The sequence below is a fragment of the Eumetopias jubatus genome, unplaced genomic scaffold (assembly GCF_037043125.1).
Source record: "Eumetopias jubatus isolate StellerSeaLion01/CBP00866 unplaced genomic scaffold, mEumJub1_p1.0 scaffold_2, whole genome shotgun sequence".
In the NCBI taxonomy this organism is placed as follows: domain Eukaryota; kingdom Metazoa; phylum Chordata; class Mammalia; order Carnivora; family Otariidae; genus Eumetopias; species Eumetopias jubatus.
In genome coordinates this window covers 37,597,410-37,612,363 of record NW_028274808.1, presented here as the reverse complement: position 1 = coordinate 37,612,363, position 14,954 = coordinate 37,597,410, and the positions used below count along the sequence as shown (strand labels likewise).

General features: G+C 37.6%; 1 protein-coding gene across 1 annotated transcript in view; it reads left to right on the top strand.

Moving 5' to 3' along the window:
* Window positions 1-9,578, top strand: part of ZMAT4 (zinc finger matrin-type 4) — a 240,757-nt gene extending 231,179 nt beyond the window's left edge. The window contains exons 5-7 of the mRNA XM_088021315.1: window positions 4,783-4,879; window positions 8,930-8,960; window positions 9,381-9,578. Coding sequence (XP_087877441.1) covers window positions 4,783-4,879; window positions 8,930-8,960; window positions 9,381-9,578 — 326 coding nt within the window. The remainder of the gene's footprint in view (window positions 1-4,782; window positions 4,880-8,929; window positions 8,961-9,380) is intronic.
* The last annotated feature ends 5,376 nt before the right edge of the window (window positions 9,579-14,954 follow it).

The window sequence follows — 14,954 nt, the reverse complement described above, 5'->3', positions numbered from 1 at the left end:
CATGGCACCTCCACTTCGTATGCTTATTGCTTGCATGGTATGTCTTTTTCTATCCCTTTACTTTTAACCTATAAGTGTACAAAATATACCTCTGGGACAGTATGTATTTAAATCTTGCTTTTTATCTAGACTGATAATTTCTGCCTTTTAAATATTTCGTCCAATTATATATGATATAATTATTGATATGGTTGAATTTAACTAAACCATTTGCTATTTATTTTCTATTTTTTTCCATCCGTTTTCTATTTTCCTATTTTTTCTTGCCTTCTTCTGGGTTAGTCAAATATTTTTTATTATCCTATGTAATTTTTCCATATCTCTTTAGCTTTATATTTTTGTATTTGTTTCTAGGGAATTATAATATTCATCCTTGAATGACCGCTGTCTATTTATAACTAATATTTACCATTTTATGTAAAATATGATCTTTTAACAGTATTGTTCTACTTGTATCCATTCTTGTGCTATTGTTGTCATATATTTAACACGTATAAATACATTATAAACACCATAATACACAATGCGATGTTATCTTTTTTTTAATTGTTTTCTGTCTTCAAATAAATTTAGAGGAATAAAAAAGATAGATACCCATATATTAATCATTATGGTATTTTTCATTTTTTCCTCTAGATCTGAGTTTACATCTGGTGCCATTTGCTTTGCACCTGAAGAACCTAATAAGCATTTCTGTAATGTAGGTCTGCTATTCTCTTAGTTTTTGTCTGTTGAAAATGTTGTTATTCCACTTTCAATTTTGAAGGATATTTTTGTAGAATATAGAATTCTGGGTTGGCAGTTGCTTTGTTTTGTTTGTTTTTTGAACAATCCTAGCCCATTTTCATTCCTGGCCGTCTCTGCTTACTATTCACTCTCCCTGGACAACTCTCTAACCAGTTTTTCACATCACAGCCTAAGTCTTATCACTCTGGTTTCATTTCACACTTCTCAGAGAACTCTGTTAAATACCATACTGTCCAAAATCACCCTTCCTCCCCATTTCTCTCATTACCTGTTTACATTCTGAGTGACACCTTCACAATCTATAATGTGTTTATTTGTTTACTTGTTTCTTTTCTTTGAACCTGACTAGCTCCATCAAAAATTATTTGGTCCGTTTTATTCTCTGCTACATTCTTGGCATTCAGCAAAATTACCTGGCATTGTAATAAAGGTGCAATTATGTTTCTGTAATGTAAAATGGATCCAAGCGAAGTTGCAGGGCATCTAAAGTCTGGCTTTGTGAGACTTGAAAAGACACATTGAGTAGTCCCATACTGCTAAACACTCCAGGACCATCTGTTTTACACACTGTGCTAAGAATATAAACACAAAAGTGATGCATCTTCAAGAAGCTTTCCCAGATTTTCTGAGTTAGAAACAATCTCCTCCTCTATTCCCATACATTCCACTCCTCCTGACTGTGGTACTTTTTATGATCTACCTTACACTGTTGCTATTTGTATACATGCCTTCTCTCTCCAAGTGGATGGCCATCTCCTTGCAGCAGTGACTATATTTTCCAACACATACCAGCAATCCTGCAGAAATAACCCTTAGGTATGCAAAGGTTTCAGGATACTCTTAATATGGTATTCCACTGAAAATGAGTTGAATAAGAAAGTTAGCATTTTTGTTTAATAAGATTCTCTAGTTCTCTGAGGAAAAAGGAGCTGTATAATTCCAAACTAATTAGGATTTCAACTGAGCATTAATAAAGGCCTAACTTCCCACCGAGGACACTGTGTCATGTGTGGGGGAGGACTCCTCTGCCCCTTCCCTGCCTTTGTTCCTGTTTATACCCACTGCCTTTCTAGTTTATGCTTCCTGTAGTTTACATTGTAATAAAGTGCCAGATATTTCCTGCCCACGCCTCTGTTGGGCTGCAGAGCATGAGAACTATAATGAAAAGCACAGATCAGAATATTTTTTAGATTTGTTGATGATCTTAAAAATGCCCATATTTAAACATAAATATTTATGCCAGTTGCCAAGCTGAACCTCCATTTGTTATGAGGCGAACTTTGATTTGTCTATAGTCTGAAGAGGATCTGTATAAATAGTAGGTACCGTTTATTATGATGGTAGTGATGGAAAACCCAGGGAGGAAGGCCTGAAGCTGGTTTTCATATTCTGATTCCATGCATAAAAGAAGGAATGGACCAGTCCTGGAGAAGCATTCAAACAGCTCACATGCTGGTTGTGACAACTTATGTTCTCTGGGTTTGGGGACTACGGTCATCTTTCTGAGTCATGCACACCTGTGAAATGGAAAGGTGATATAAACACAGCTCTTCTTTATGGCCTAGCTTTCTTTTCTTTTCTTTCAAGCTGAAAAGAGTTCTTTACTCTCATTCCTAGATACATAAAAGTTCTATGCCATTAATTGATCTATGCAGGATAGTAAAATAATTTTTCAATTATCTCCAAACTTAATTAAAAGTTAGTTTTTTCCCTTCCCTCAGGTCAGATCTGCTTGGGCTGCCTATTTGCTGTGAGAAAAGAGAGTTCAGTAGGCTCCTCTCTTTTCCTCTGCCCAGGGCTCTTGCTTTTCTTCCAGGGTTTTCTTTTATCCCTTTAGCTCAGAAGGTTGCCTCAGGTTCCTCCAAGGCTGAGGGATGCAGGGTCTCAGGTTATAAATGCAAGGGGGGATAAAAGTTGACTTGATAGAGAAACATACAAAGCTGGCATAGATGCTGCCAGATTCAGCAGGGGCTGCAAACTGCCTCTTCTTTTCATGGGGTGATTTCATGGCTTTTCAGGAACTCAGCATTACTTGATGTGGGCTAAGTATTTCCTCTGGGGTCACTTTAAGCCTCTAAATATCCAGCTGAACAGTTTTAGCATTTTCTGTTGAGGTCTTACTGTCCCCAACTCCAATATCCAAAATATCACCAAACCATCTCTGCTCATACACAGGACACACATGCGTCTGTGGGAAGCTGTCAGGTATCTCTTACTCTGACAAGCTGTGTGAATACATTCCCAATCCTGCCACCTTTCTTGCTTTGCCATCAAAGTTGCTAACTGGCCACAGACTCCAGCATTTTGAATCTTGCAGGGGTTACAAAGAGTCCAGTACATGGCTTCCCAAGTGCAAGGAGACACTTCTGAAGCTCTTTAGGGAGTTAGTTCCACTGAAGTCTTTTCCCATAGGTTTGAGGTGAGAAAGAAGGACAAGTCCAATTCACAAGGAGGAGGGTAAGTAAAACAGTACAATATGACTCCTTTAAGAAATCTTCTACCTATTTCTTTCTTTCTTCTTCAACCTCTTTTTTAGACTGGTGGTGGGTGGTCAGCTCGGGATTAGAAATTGGTTCTTGACTATTTTCTTTGGATGCTTTGAACTGGGGCTCTCATACTTCACTTTAGTAATGTGGGTATAGGGCTTCAACTTAGGGCCTCATCTGTGACATTGAGGAAAAGGATAATTCCATTGTAATATCACTTTGAAATCATAGTAATAGCCAATTTATGTTGATCACTTGTTATGTACCAGATACTTTTTCATACATGCTTTATCTCGCTCAGGCCTTCCCACAATCCTTTAAGGAAAGGGAAGTCCAGAGAAGTCAACTAATTTGTATATAGTCACCCAGGTTGTAGGTTACACAATTCTACCAACACTGTGCATTATTTTCCTTTTAGAAAAATGAGAATGATTTTGTCTCTTAGAAAGAAAATGCTATGCATTCATCAGGGGAAAAAGTGCTATGGCTGTTTATAATTCTGGCTTTACAATGGTAAGACGTAGAGTGTTGGAGCAAAATTAATAACAACTGTCACTTGATAAGCATTTTAATATATTTTATTTGCCTAATTCTCAAAGCAGCCTGGTGATATGAATGGCTTTGTCTTCATGTTGAGGCCAGGAAGAAATTGCATGATTTCCCCTAGATCATATAACCAGGAATGATTGGAGCCAAGATTTAAATTCAAACTTTCAGATCATGACTCACAGTTTACTTTTCTCTCTATTCTGATGGGACACACTAGCAGAAGGAATGTGTTTCATGTGGGTCTCTGAGCTATGGCAAATGTTTGAAGTTTGGTTAAAGCTACTTTCTAACACGTTTGACTCTAGATGAATCAATATTATAAAGAAGTCAACATTTTTACTAAACTCCTTGAAAGCAAAAACATCTTATTCATCTCAGAATCCCTAGTGCCTGGTCCAAAGTTGATAATTAATGAATGAATTGAATGAATTAAATTAATAAACAAATTAATGAGTAACTTTCTTTTAAACTCTTTGGTGGAAAGTAAGCTTTTATGTGAATTAGATTATTATCCATCTCTTGGGTATTTACATTTTATAAGATGATCCTGGAAGAATTCAAATGAACAAGGTCTAAAGTTGAATTTGTGATTTTGCCATTGGAAGAGGGTTCCAGAATTTTTCTCTGGAGTCTCAAATTTCATTGCAGATATGACAGCATACCATGTCTATATGCCTTAAGGAAAAAGTAGAATTGTCTTTGGGTTACAAAATGTCCAGAAACATTGTATCTCAGGAAGCATGTTCTCCCCCCGACCACTTTTTAAAATTATGTTCAATTTACCACGTCCTAATAATTTTAGGCATCCAGAAATGGAGCAGCCTGCTTCTAACTTCTAGTAAGGGAGGTGTTGGCTGGGCTCTGTAAGGAGGACTGAAGTGTTGGTGGGGTAGACCAGATGCCCTGTGAGATACTCTGTCCTGAACTTCTAGAGATTCTGGGATTCATTCAGGTAGTGATGGCAAGGATGCAGCTAATCAAGTCCGTCTGTTGTCCACAGGTCTGAGGCGCAATTACAGATGTACCATCTGCAGTGTCTCTCTAAACTCCATAGAACAGTATCATGCCCACCTGAAAGGATCCAAACACCAGACCAAGTAGGTACTTTCATGCTTTCACCCTTCAGTCCTTCTATATATAATTTATAGCATGGTGAAAAAAAAAGGCTAAACATCTTACTTATTTCAAAATAAGCCAGTAGAAATGACATCTCTTTATCTCCAAAGCTCCCCTAATATTTATGCTGAAACCTCTAGGGTCTGCCTAGCACAACTTAAAGAATGGCTTCTCCTTTTTCGGCACAAGTAATGACAGGCTCTTTTGTTTGCTTGTTTTCATTCTTTAATTTTTTTCAAGAACAGTTCAGCACATTTTCACAAACTTCGGGAAACTTTTAGATCTATACTAAATGTTTTTAAATAAACAATGTTATCTTTGTTTGGAGGATGTGCCAGACTTCGGTGTTGTGAAGTCAAATTCCATGAATGTCTTCTACCACTTAACATTCCTAGGTGAATATTATTGATTAGTATAGAAACCTAACAAATCCTCTGGTATATTCACATGCATGGCTATTTCCAATTAAATGGCAGCTCGTTCTGTTTTGCCTCCCAAATTCTCATAATTTTAAACCAGAAAAGGCTATTGGGCATAATTTAAACTATATTATACTGTGCATCTTTTAAAAAAAATCAGTGATGTTAACTTTGTAAGTATTTAAAATAGCTGCTAGGACTACTAATAAAATCTAATAAAATAGGAAAAAACAAAGAATATCTCAAAAATATATAATTTTCTTGAGGGTAATTGTTTTAATTTCTCTCATATTCATTAGCAGAATCATTCAACAGATTTCACTGTATCAAGGCCTCATGAATAATGAATGATTCAGCCAACAAACATTTATTGAATGCCCACTACATGTCAGACTCCGAGGTATGCCCAGGGGAAGAAAAGATGATTGAATTAGGCCTTTCTCTTGTGGAGCTCCTTTCCAGGCTGGAGAAACAGCCATGTGAACACAGAGATTATTCTCTAATACTGTGTACACCCAGAGCTTTGAGTACCCAGGAGGGAGCAACCAAGGCAAGATTGACCGGGACATCTGTACAGAGCCTGCACACATAAATGAGATCGTGGTCTGATTTTGCTCACCATCCTAATAACCATGGTGCCTAGTATGGCACTCAATACATATGAAGGGCTTCATAAACATTTTTGATTGAATGAATGTGTGATTTTAAAAAGATGAGTAAGAATTTTCCAGGCAGGGATATGAGGAAGGTGCGTTCCAGGCAAGGACATTTTTTTGCAAAGGTATAAAGATGTCGGTCACAGGGGTCTGGAGTAGTGAGGAAATTTAAGCCCAGAGTTAGATATGGACTCTCTGAGTTTCCTCAATTTGTGCCATCTCATGAGTCAAAGCCCCTTTCATGGCTTGCTTTACTCCAATCCATCCCCAGAGGATTTTATCAAGGTAATTCTCCAAAACAGAATATTTTCTCTGATTTGTAATGGAGTACCTAAAGCACTTGTATTGAATACTGGACACTGCCACCCCCACCCCAAACAGTCTATCCATTGTGTCTAACTAGCATGTTGTAAGAGGCACCAAATGCATTCTAATCCACATGAGTCTGATGGACACAGAGATACATTGCAAGTAGCTGCAACAATAAATGATAATCTTTTAGGGACATGCATTTATTGCTCCTAATAAATAGAAAATGGTAGACAATAGTGACTTTAAGTGGCACAGATTCTGTAAGTAAATAATGCAAATAGTATCTCCAGCTTCAGGAAAATATCTACCTCTCTATGTGTACAGGCATTTTCACATCCATCATCTCATTTAATCCCCTGAACTACCTTCAGATAAATGTCATTCACCCATTATTTTATACAAGAACACGAAGGCTAAGAGAGGCCAAATAACTTACTAAACATCACCTTGCCAAAAATGGCAGAACCAGGACTGAACTTAGCAGTATCTAACTCATGCTTCTGTTTATCCTGTCTCTCTGAGTTACTACAGACAGGCCTGGAATGGAGGACTGACAGTAGAGTATGATGAATTTTGAAAAAGAGAGCATTACTTTCTCAGTGGCTTTAATAAATATTTGTGACTTTAGAAAGATGCATCTCCTACCATGCTGCCTTCTTTCCGGTAAATAAGATACTTGTCTCTACCTCAAAAGCACAAAGTTGCTCTCCTTCTGAAGAGTGAAATGAAGGAAACTGAAGAAACTAATTGCATAAGCCCTGTCCCCCCACTGACTGTTTCATCTGCCCTCATAGCTAATGGATATTGTGTGGGGGGGGGGGTGTTTCTAAAACAGATTGTTCCATAATTTTCTTGTAATCCCTTTGTCAGGTTTGGTATCAACTTTATGCTGATCTCATTAAACAAGTTGAGAGATTTTCCCTCTATTTCTAATCCCTGAATGAGTTTGTGGTAAACTGCTATTATTTCTTATTTAAATATTAGGAAGAATTCATTGAGAAGCCATGGAGATTATACTGTAGGAATAGTTTTATTAAAAAATAATTTCTTTAATGAAACACTGCTCATATTTTCTATTTCTTCTTGTATCAGTTTTAAATTAGTTATTTTTTTCAATGAGTTTGCCATTTTATCTACACTTTTAAATGTATTGGTATAAAGTTGTTCATGATATCCCCCAATTTTATTTATAATTGTCTGTAGGATATTTTTCATTCCTGATATTGTTTGTCTCTTCCTTTCTAAAAAAAAATTGTGATCAATTTTGTTAGAAGTTTATCAATCCTTACTAGTCTTTTTGATGAATGAATGTTAGGGTTTGTTGATTTTCTCTGGGTATAGTTCTTTTCTGCCGTTAAAAAATTCTTTTCTTTCTACTCCCTGTGGATTTAATTTGTATTTCCCCCTAGCTTCCTCTTAGGAAAGTCTAGGTCATCAATTTTCCAATGTTTCCTTTCTTCTAATATATGCATTCAAGGCTCTCAATGTTCCTCAACAGATTGTTTTAGCTATAATCCACAAGTTATTTTTTTGTATCCTAGAGATTTTAGTATGTAGTATTTTTTATTATTATTTATTTCAACTTATTTTCTGATTTTTACTGTGATTTCTTCTTTTACTCATGATTATTTAGATGTGCTTTGCCTACAATCTAATATGTGGGGGATTTTTTCTATTTATATTTTGGGGGATTGATTTGTACCTGGATTCCACTGTGGTCAGAAGGCATACTCTAAATTATTTCAGTCTCCTGAAATTTGTGTAGACTTGCTCTATGCCCCAGGCAAATGTTCAATTTTGGTAAAACTTCATGTTCCCTTGAAAAGAATGTGCCTTTTTCAGTAATTGGGTAAATGGTTCTATATATCAATTAGGTCAAGCTTTTTAATCTTGTTCAATCTTCTATGTCCTTACTGATTTTTTGTCTGCTTGGTACATTCATGAGAAACAGGGACTTAAAAAACTTCTGACTATAAGTATGGATTTGCCTATGTGTCCTTTAATTCTATTTCTTCTCTTTATATATTTAAAGTTACACTATTAGATGCTTACAAATTTAAGAATTTTTCAAAATATTCCTATTGAATTGGCCCTTTTTATCACCTTTCATCATCATGAAATGTCCTTTGTTGATTATAATACTTCCCTTAAAGTATACTGACATCTTCTACCCCCAATTCTTCAAAACTTTCAAAGTTTTCCCTTTAAATTTTATCCAGCTTCTATTTTTTCTCGGGTGGAAGGTTAGTATGATATCAGAGCTGGAAATGGAAGTCAGCCAAATGGTTCTTAATGACTCTAATCCGACCGATTAAATCAACATAAGTATTAAGGTGTCAGTAATTTTCAAGGTCTTATATTTACATTTTTAGTAATAACTTCTAGAGAGGGGTTGAGATGAGAGATTATTAAATTGTGTAGTGGAAAGAGCACTGAATTTTGAGTCAGGAGATTTTATTTCTAGTGCAACTTTGCCACTGAGTGACCAGGGGCAGTGGCAAATCTTCTTCAATTCCCTTGTAGATAAGTGTTTAGTGATGACAAGAACATGACAAGTATGTGTCCACTTCCCATACCTTGCTCATGACGCTGGTATTCTTTCCTACTAATCCTGAATTCAGCCTTAACATTCTTCTCAACACAGGTCCCCAGTCAGCCTTTACCATCCTTTGGAGGTAGCAATATTCCTCCAAAATTATGTCCACAAAATTATGTCCAGAAGCTCAGAATGTGAACTTTTTTGTAAATAAGGTCTTTGCAGATGTAAGCAGTTAATCTCAAGACGTCTCAAGAAGAAATCATTCTGGATTTAGGGTGGCCCTAAATCCAATGCATGGTGTCTTTATGAAAGGAAGGAAAGGGATATTAGGACACACTGAGAAGCAGGCCATGTGAAAACAGAGGCAGAGACTGGGATTGTTTCTACAAGCCAGGGAACACCAGGAGCCAGCAGGGGCTGGTAGCAGCAAGGAAGGATTCTCTTCTAGAGCTTTTGGAAGGAGCTGTTGACACCTTGATTTCAGACTTCCATCCTCTAGAACTGAGAATAGATTTCTGTTGTTTTAAGCCCCCCAGTTTGTGGTACTTTTTTTAAGGTAGCCCTGGGAAATGGATACATTTTGAAACCTACTTACCTTGTTCCACAAGTATCCCTTAGTCATGTTTTTCTGGGCACCTTCTTCTTTGTCTATGCCAATAATGATGATGACAATGATGACGGTGGCTATGGCAAGGGTGCAACCACTGTTACTAGAGTGACACCTCTGTGCAACTGGGGTATAGCAACAAATTAAAGCGCTCTAAAAGTGTTACTATATATAATATGCACAGCATCCTTGTTAATGACCAGATGTTCACAGCTCCTTTTTATAGGTTAGAAAATTAAGATTCACAGAAGTGACTTGTCCAAGACACCAAAAATATTTGGTTGGCAGACCCAAGAGCAGAAGTCAGGTTATCGGCCATCAGTACTATTACTATTATAATAATACTTAAATAATACCATTATTATCATATTGCTTTTTACTAGTAGTAAAGAGACTTTTTCTTTTTTTGGCAAATATCATAAACAGCAAAATGGCAGTCAAATTTTGCTACACTATTAAATGGCAAGAGAAATATTAAGTATCTAATGAGATTAAAGGTTTAGAAATGCAAATGACCACACTGACATATGAAGCAATTGCCTATTAGTAGATTTTTCAGGGTTTCCAGGAGATATAGTCTGTCAATTAGTACAAATGATTAAAATGAAATTTAAAGGCACATGGGTACATACTGTAGAGTAATGAACAGTTCCCCCATAATGTACTTAAATTTGAGTTTAGGGAACACTTCAAGTCTCAGGACATTACATTACCTAGAAATAATGGATATAAAAGTTGTCATTACTTACTTTGATACTTCAGTTGGTTGAAAAGGAGACACAAGTGTCTAAGAGAATAAATCAGGCTGACCAAAAGTTAGTAGAAATTTCTACATGTGCTTCTCCTTTGAGAAGAAGCTTTAAATGGTAATATCCATTGCTTTTTCTGCAGTTTTTCCCAACTATTATGAATCTTTCAAATAAATCCTTCATATTATTAATTTTCCCATCATATTCATTTATTTCTTAAGTGAAATAAATGGTCGAGTGATTGAATGGATATTTAGACTAATTTTCAGATCTGGAATATATTTGTTTTAAATTCCCTGGAATTTAGTTCCTGCATTTAGAATAGCAGTTAGTTATCTGAGGAGTGTATAATAATAAATAAGATAGTTTTACAAATATACCAACCATCAAGAACCAAGAACTTTTACTTTTAATAAGTAAAAGCAGTTTAAAACCCCAGGAAATACTTGGAAGCAAGCAAATAAATGAGCAACAAATCAATGCATGTATGTCTTCAAAGGCTAAAGATCTAGATATTTTTTGTGGAATTTTCAATGAGGTTTATTGGCACGAACCAAGTTTTTTTTTTTAAGTTTTCATTTATTTATTTGAGAGAGAGAGAGAGCACACGCATGAGAGTGGCGGAGGGGTAAAGGGAGAGGGAGAGAGAGAGATCCCAAGCAGACTCCCCACTGAGCAGGGAACCTGACGTGGGGCTCAATTCCCAGGACCCTGAGATCATGACCTGAGCCAAAGGCAGACACTTAACCGACTGAGCCACCCAGGTGCCCCTAACCAAGAATTTCAATAATCAGAAGGTTTGGGACTTTGGTATTGTGCTGTATTTTTTCATAAGAAAGTTTTCTTTAGAATGTGTAACATTCTAAAAAAATAGTTTTCTTTTCTGAAAAACATAGGATATATATATTACCAGTAACAACTGGGATAAGCAGGGCATAAGACAGGCTTTAAAACAGAACACCTTTCCCAGAGAGGGAAAGTTATTTCCCTTCAGTGGATAATTTGTAAGTTGCTAGGAAAGGCTTGGAATCAAGGTTGAAATCTAGAACCCAAGGCAACTGCTTTGCTTCCCAAAGAGGGAAACTTATTTCCCTTCAGTTGATAATTTGTAAGTTGCTAGGAAAGGCTTGGAATCAAGGGTGAAATCTAGAACCCAAGGCAACTGCTTTGCTTGTCCCAGGTTATGATTCTGGCTGTGCAAAATGGCTCTTCTAGGAAGTGGGGCTTATGGCATGTCACCAAGCCTTTCTAGCCAAAGGGAATCCCAGGTGCTGTAAATAGGAACTTGCTCTATGTCCACAATAGCCAAACTGTGGAAAGAGCTGAGATGTCCATTGACAGAGGAATGGATAAAGAGCTTGTGATATGTGTGTGTGTGTGTGTGTGTGTGTGTGTGTGTGTGTACACACACACAATGGAACATTACTCAGCCATCAGAAAAGATGAATACTTACCATTTACATTGATGTGGATGGAACTGGAGGGTATTATGCTGAAGGAAAAAAGTCAATCAGAGAAAGACAATTATCATATGGTTTCACTCATATGTAGAATATAAGAAACAGTGCAGAGGATCATAGGGGAAGGGAGGAAAAACTGAATGGGAAGTTATCTGAGAGGGAGACAAACCATGAGATACTCTTAACTCTAGGAAACAAACTGAGGCTTGCTGGAGGGAGGTGGGTAGGGCGATGGGGTAATTGGATGATCAGCATTAAGGAGGGCATGTGATGGGATGAACACTGTGTGTTATACACAACTGATGATTTATTGAACTCTACATCTGAAACTAATGATGTACTAGATGTTGGCTAATTGAATTTAAATTAAAAAAAATAGGGAACCTGCTGCAGGCATGAGGGACAGGGATGTGGCAGGCCTGTGGGTCAGAGATGTTCTCTAGCCCTGTTTTTAATAAGCAGAACATTCAAGTCCACTACTGTCAAGAGCCCTTCCTTCTTTGAGGAAGGCCTCTGATGAAACAGAGTTCAACTTCTCAAAAGGAAGAGACAACAGCCTATAGAGAGAATTCCAGAGAAGCCAGAGAAAAGCTATACATCTCTCTATATAGACTAATGCACAATCCTGAAAGCTCTATTTTTCCAAGTCTCACTTGCATGCTTTTGCTATATACACCATACCTAGGGATACATTATAATTACAGTATGTGACTAGATTAGGCCCTTGCAGGCTTGAGAAGAACTAAATGGGGAACACTTTCATTCTTTCATATTACTTCTAGAATTACCAACGGCACCTAATTTTCTTTAGCTCACTCATTTGCTAGCTCCCTCCTTTTGGCGGGACTGATAATCATTATTTTGTCTTGCTTGAAATTTGCATAAGTCCTGGCTGTCTCCAGAGTAGTTGTGAGATGATAATTTAATGTCTTGGATTTAATTGTGGCCCCCACTGGATACTTCTCATGTTCTTTCATATGCTGCTTCAGCGAGTTGTCCAGGACCAGTCACCAAGACTTGGTTCCGAAGAGTGCATTTGCATCAAGAAGAAAAAGAGCTGGAAGGAGGGTGGTGGAGCCCAACAGGCCTGGCCTGGGAGGCACATAGCTAGACCCCCCCCATGTCAGCACCGTACCTCACACCCCGTGCAGCTTTTAACAACAACAACAACAACAACAAAACCCAACTATTTTAAAATCAGTCTGATGAGACTCAATTTACACGCAAGATGAATAGATTTTAGTGGTACAGTGGGATGGGGTTTTGACACTTGTGTCCACCATGTCACTGGCAGCCCAAAGTACAGAACATTATTTTAATAACCACCAAAAGTTCTCTTGGGCCCCTTTTAGGCTCACACCCACCCACCCAGCCAAATGTTGATTTCTGTCCCCACAGCTTAGTTTGGCCTGCACTGGAACTTAGTGGAATAATATAGTATGCATTCTTTTCTGTCTGGCTTCTTTTACTCAACTCAACATCATGTTTTGGAGATGCATTCATATTGCTGCATGTGGCAGCTGTTCTTTCTTTCTCTGGGTGGTTTTGAACAAATCGTGTCTCCTCACTGAGCTTCAATGTCTTCATCGAAACAGGTGGGGGCTGGAAAATGGGGGTCATCAAAGACGCTGTCATTTCTAACATTCTCTAATTTTATGACTTTGAGGTTTAGCTTCTTTAACTTTTTAATGTTTTTCAGCTGGTAGAAGATTGGCTGTAAAATAATTCTTTTGTGTTTACTTCTCTGTTGCTGGGTGGTCCAGAAGCTGACCAATCCTTGAAGAGTTAGCCCTATGAGAGGAGAGGTATCTTGGAGACCTGGCCTTAAACAAAAGGCAAAGGGGCTTTTCAAATATTTATGACTTCGGGCAAAAGGGGTTGGAGTTGGTTGTATAAAAAGATAAAGAGGCTTATTTTTAACTTTATTCCAAGCTATGAGTATGGAACATAATGCTGGTGACTTCTTAAGCACAGGAATAAGTAAGAGGGAGTTGGGACGATTCAAAGGTAGACCTTGGCCCCTCACCTGAGCAGTTCAAGCTTCTGGACTCACACTCCTTCTGGGTCTTCTGTAAGTTACTATAATCACTTCTCTCACATTTCACCAGAGTTCATTAGAAATTAGAGTATGTCCATTTGTAAACTATCTTTAGCTGCCATTGACTTTTACTCCAACCGGACTTCAGTAGAATATTGAGTTTTAACAGCATTTAAAATGCCAGGGAATTGGATTAAATAAATGAAAGATCTCACTTCATTTAGGTCAATTTTGTTGGGGAAGTAGGGAGAGGAATGGGATGAAAATGGAAACTTGCCCTTGGTTGCATTATCTTATTCAGCTATCTATCACCTCTCCTTAGGGTGGAAGAGACGATTGAGCAGGTCCACTTGGCTATGATTTCCATAGTGTAGATGGGGTAGTGGTGAGTGATTGGACCAATCTGCCCCTCACCCCATTTAATTCAATCCCATGACCAAAATCTATTGAACACCTACGTGCAGGGCATTAAACAGGCCTTGGGGACAACAGAAGGAGAGGCAGAGATAATTATATGTCTTACCAAGTTTATAATCTAGTTGACGGGATGCAACATGTAGTCAAGTAATTACAGTTAAGAACCAAATAGGATATGGTAAGCGTAAGAGGTACAAAATGTTGGAATTGAGAGGAAGGAGTCATTGCATCTGGTTGGTGACCATTAGGAAAGGTGATTGAGAAGTGAGTGCCATGAAGCGGTTTGGGAATGAGACCATCTGGGTTCAATCCTTGCTTCGCCATCTGCTAACTGTGTGAGCATGTTACTCAAAGGCCTCTCTGTGACTTAGTTTTCACATTAGGAAAATATAGCAGATTATAAAAAAAAAAACTTAAACTGACTGTAGAGTTGAGTTTTTTTTTTTTAAGATTTATTAGAGAGAGAGAGTGAGTGAGTGAGAGCACAAAAGGGAGAAGGGTCAGAGGGAGAAGCAGACTCCAGCTGAGCGGGGAGCCCAATGTGGAACTCGATCCCAATACTCCAGGATCATGACCTGAGCCGAAGGCAGATGCTTAACCAACTGAGCCACCCAGGTGCCCCAAGAATTGAGTTTTAAGAACACCAAAAACAACAATAGCAAAAAATATTAAAATGTATAGACAATACAGCACTTGGCATGATTTTTTTTGTCAATAAATAAATGTCATTGCATTTCATATTAATGAAATTGCATTTGAAATGTGCCTCAAAGAACGAATAGGTGAATGTTGCGGTAACATTTAGTACTTCAGTTCCACTACTGTTTCTGCAAGATTGTCCCAGACTTCTTGATAGCAA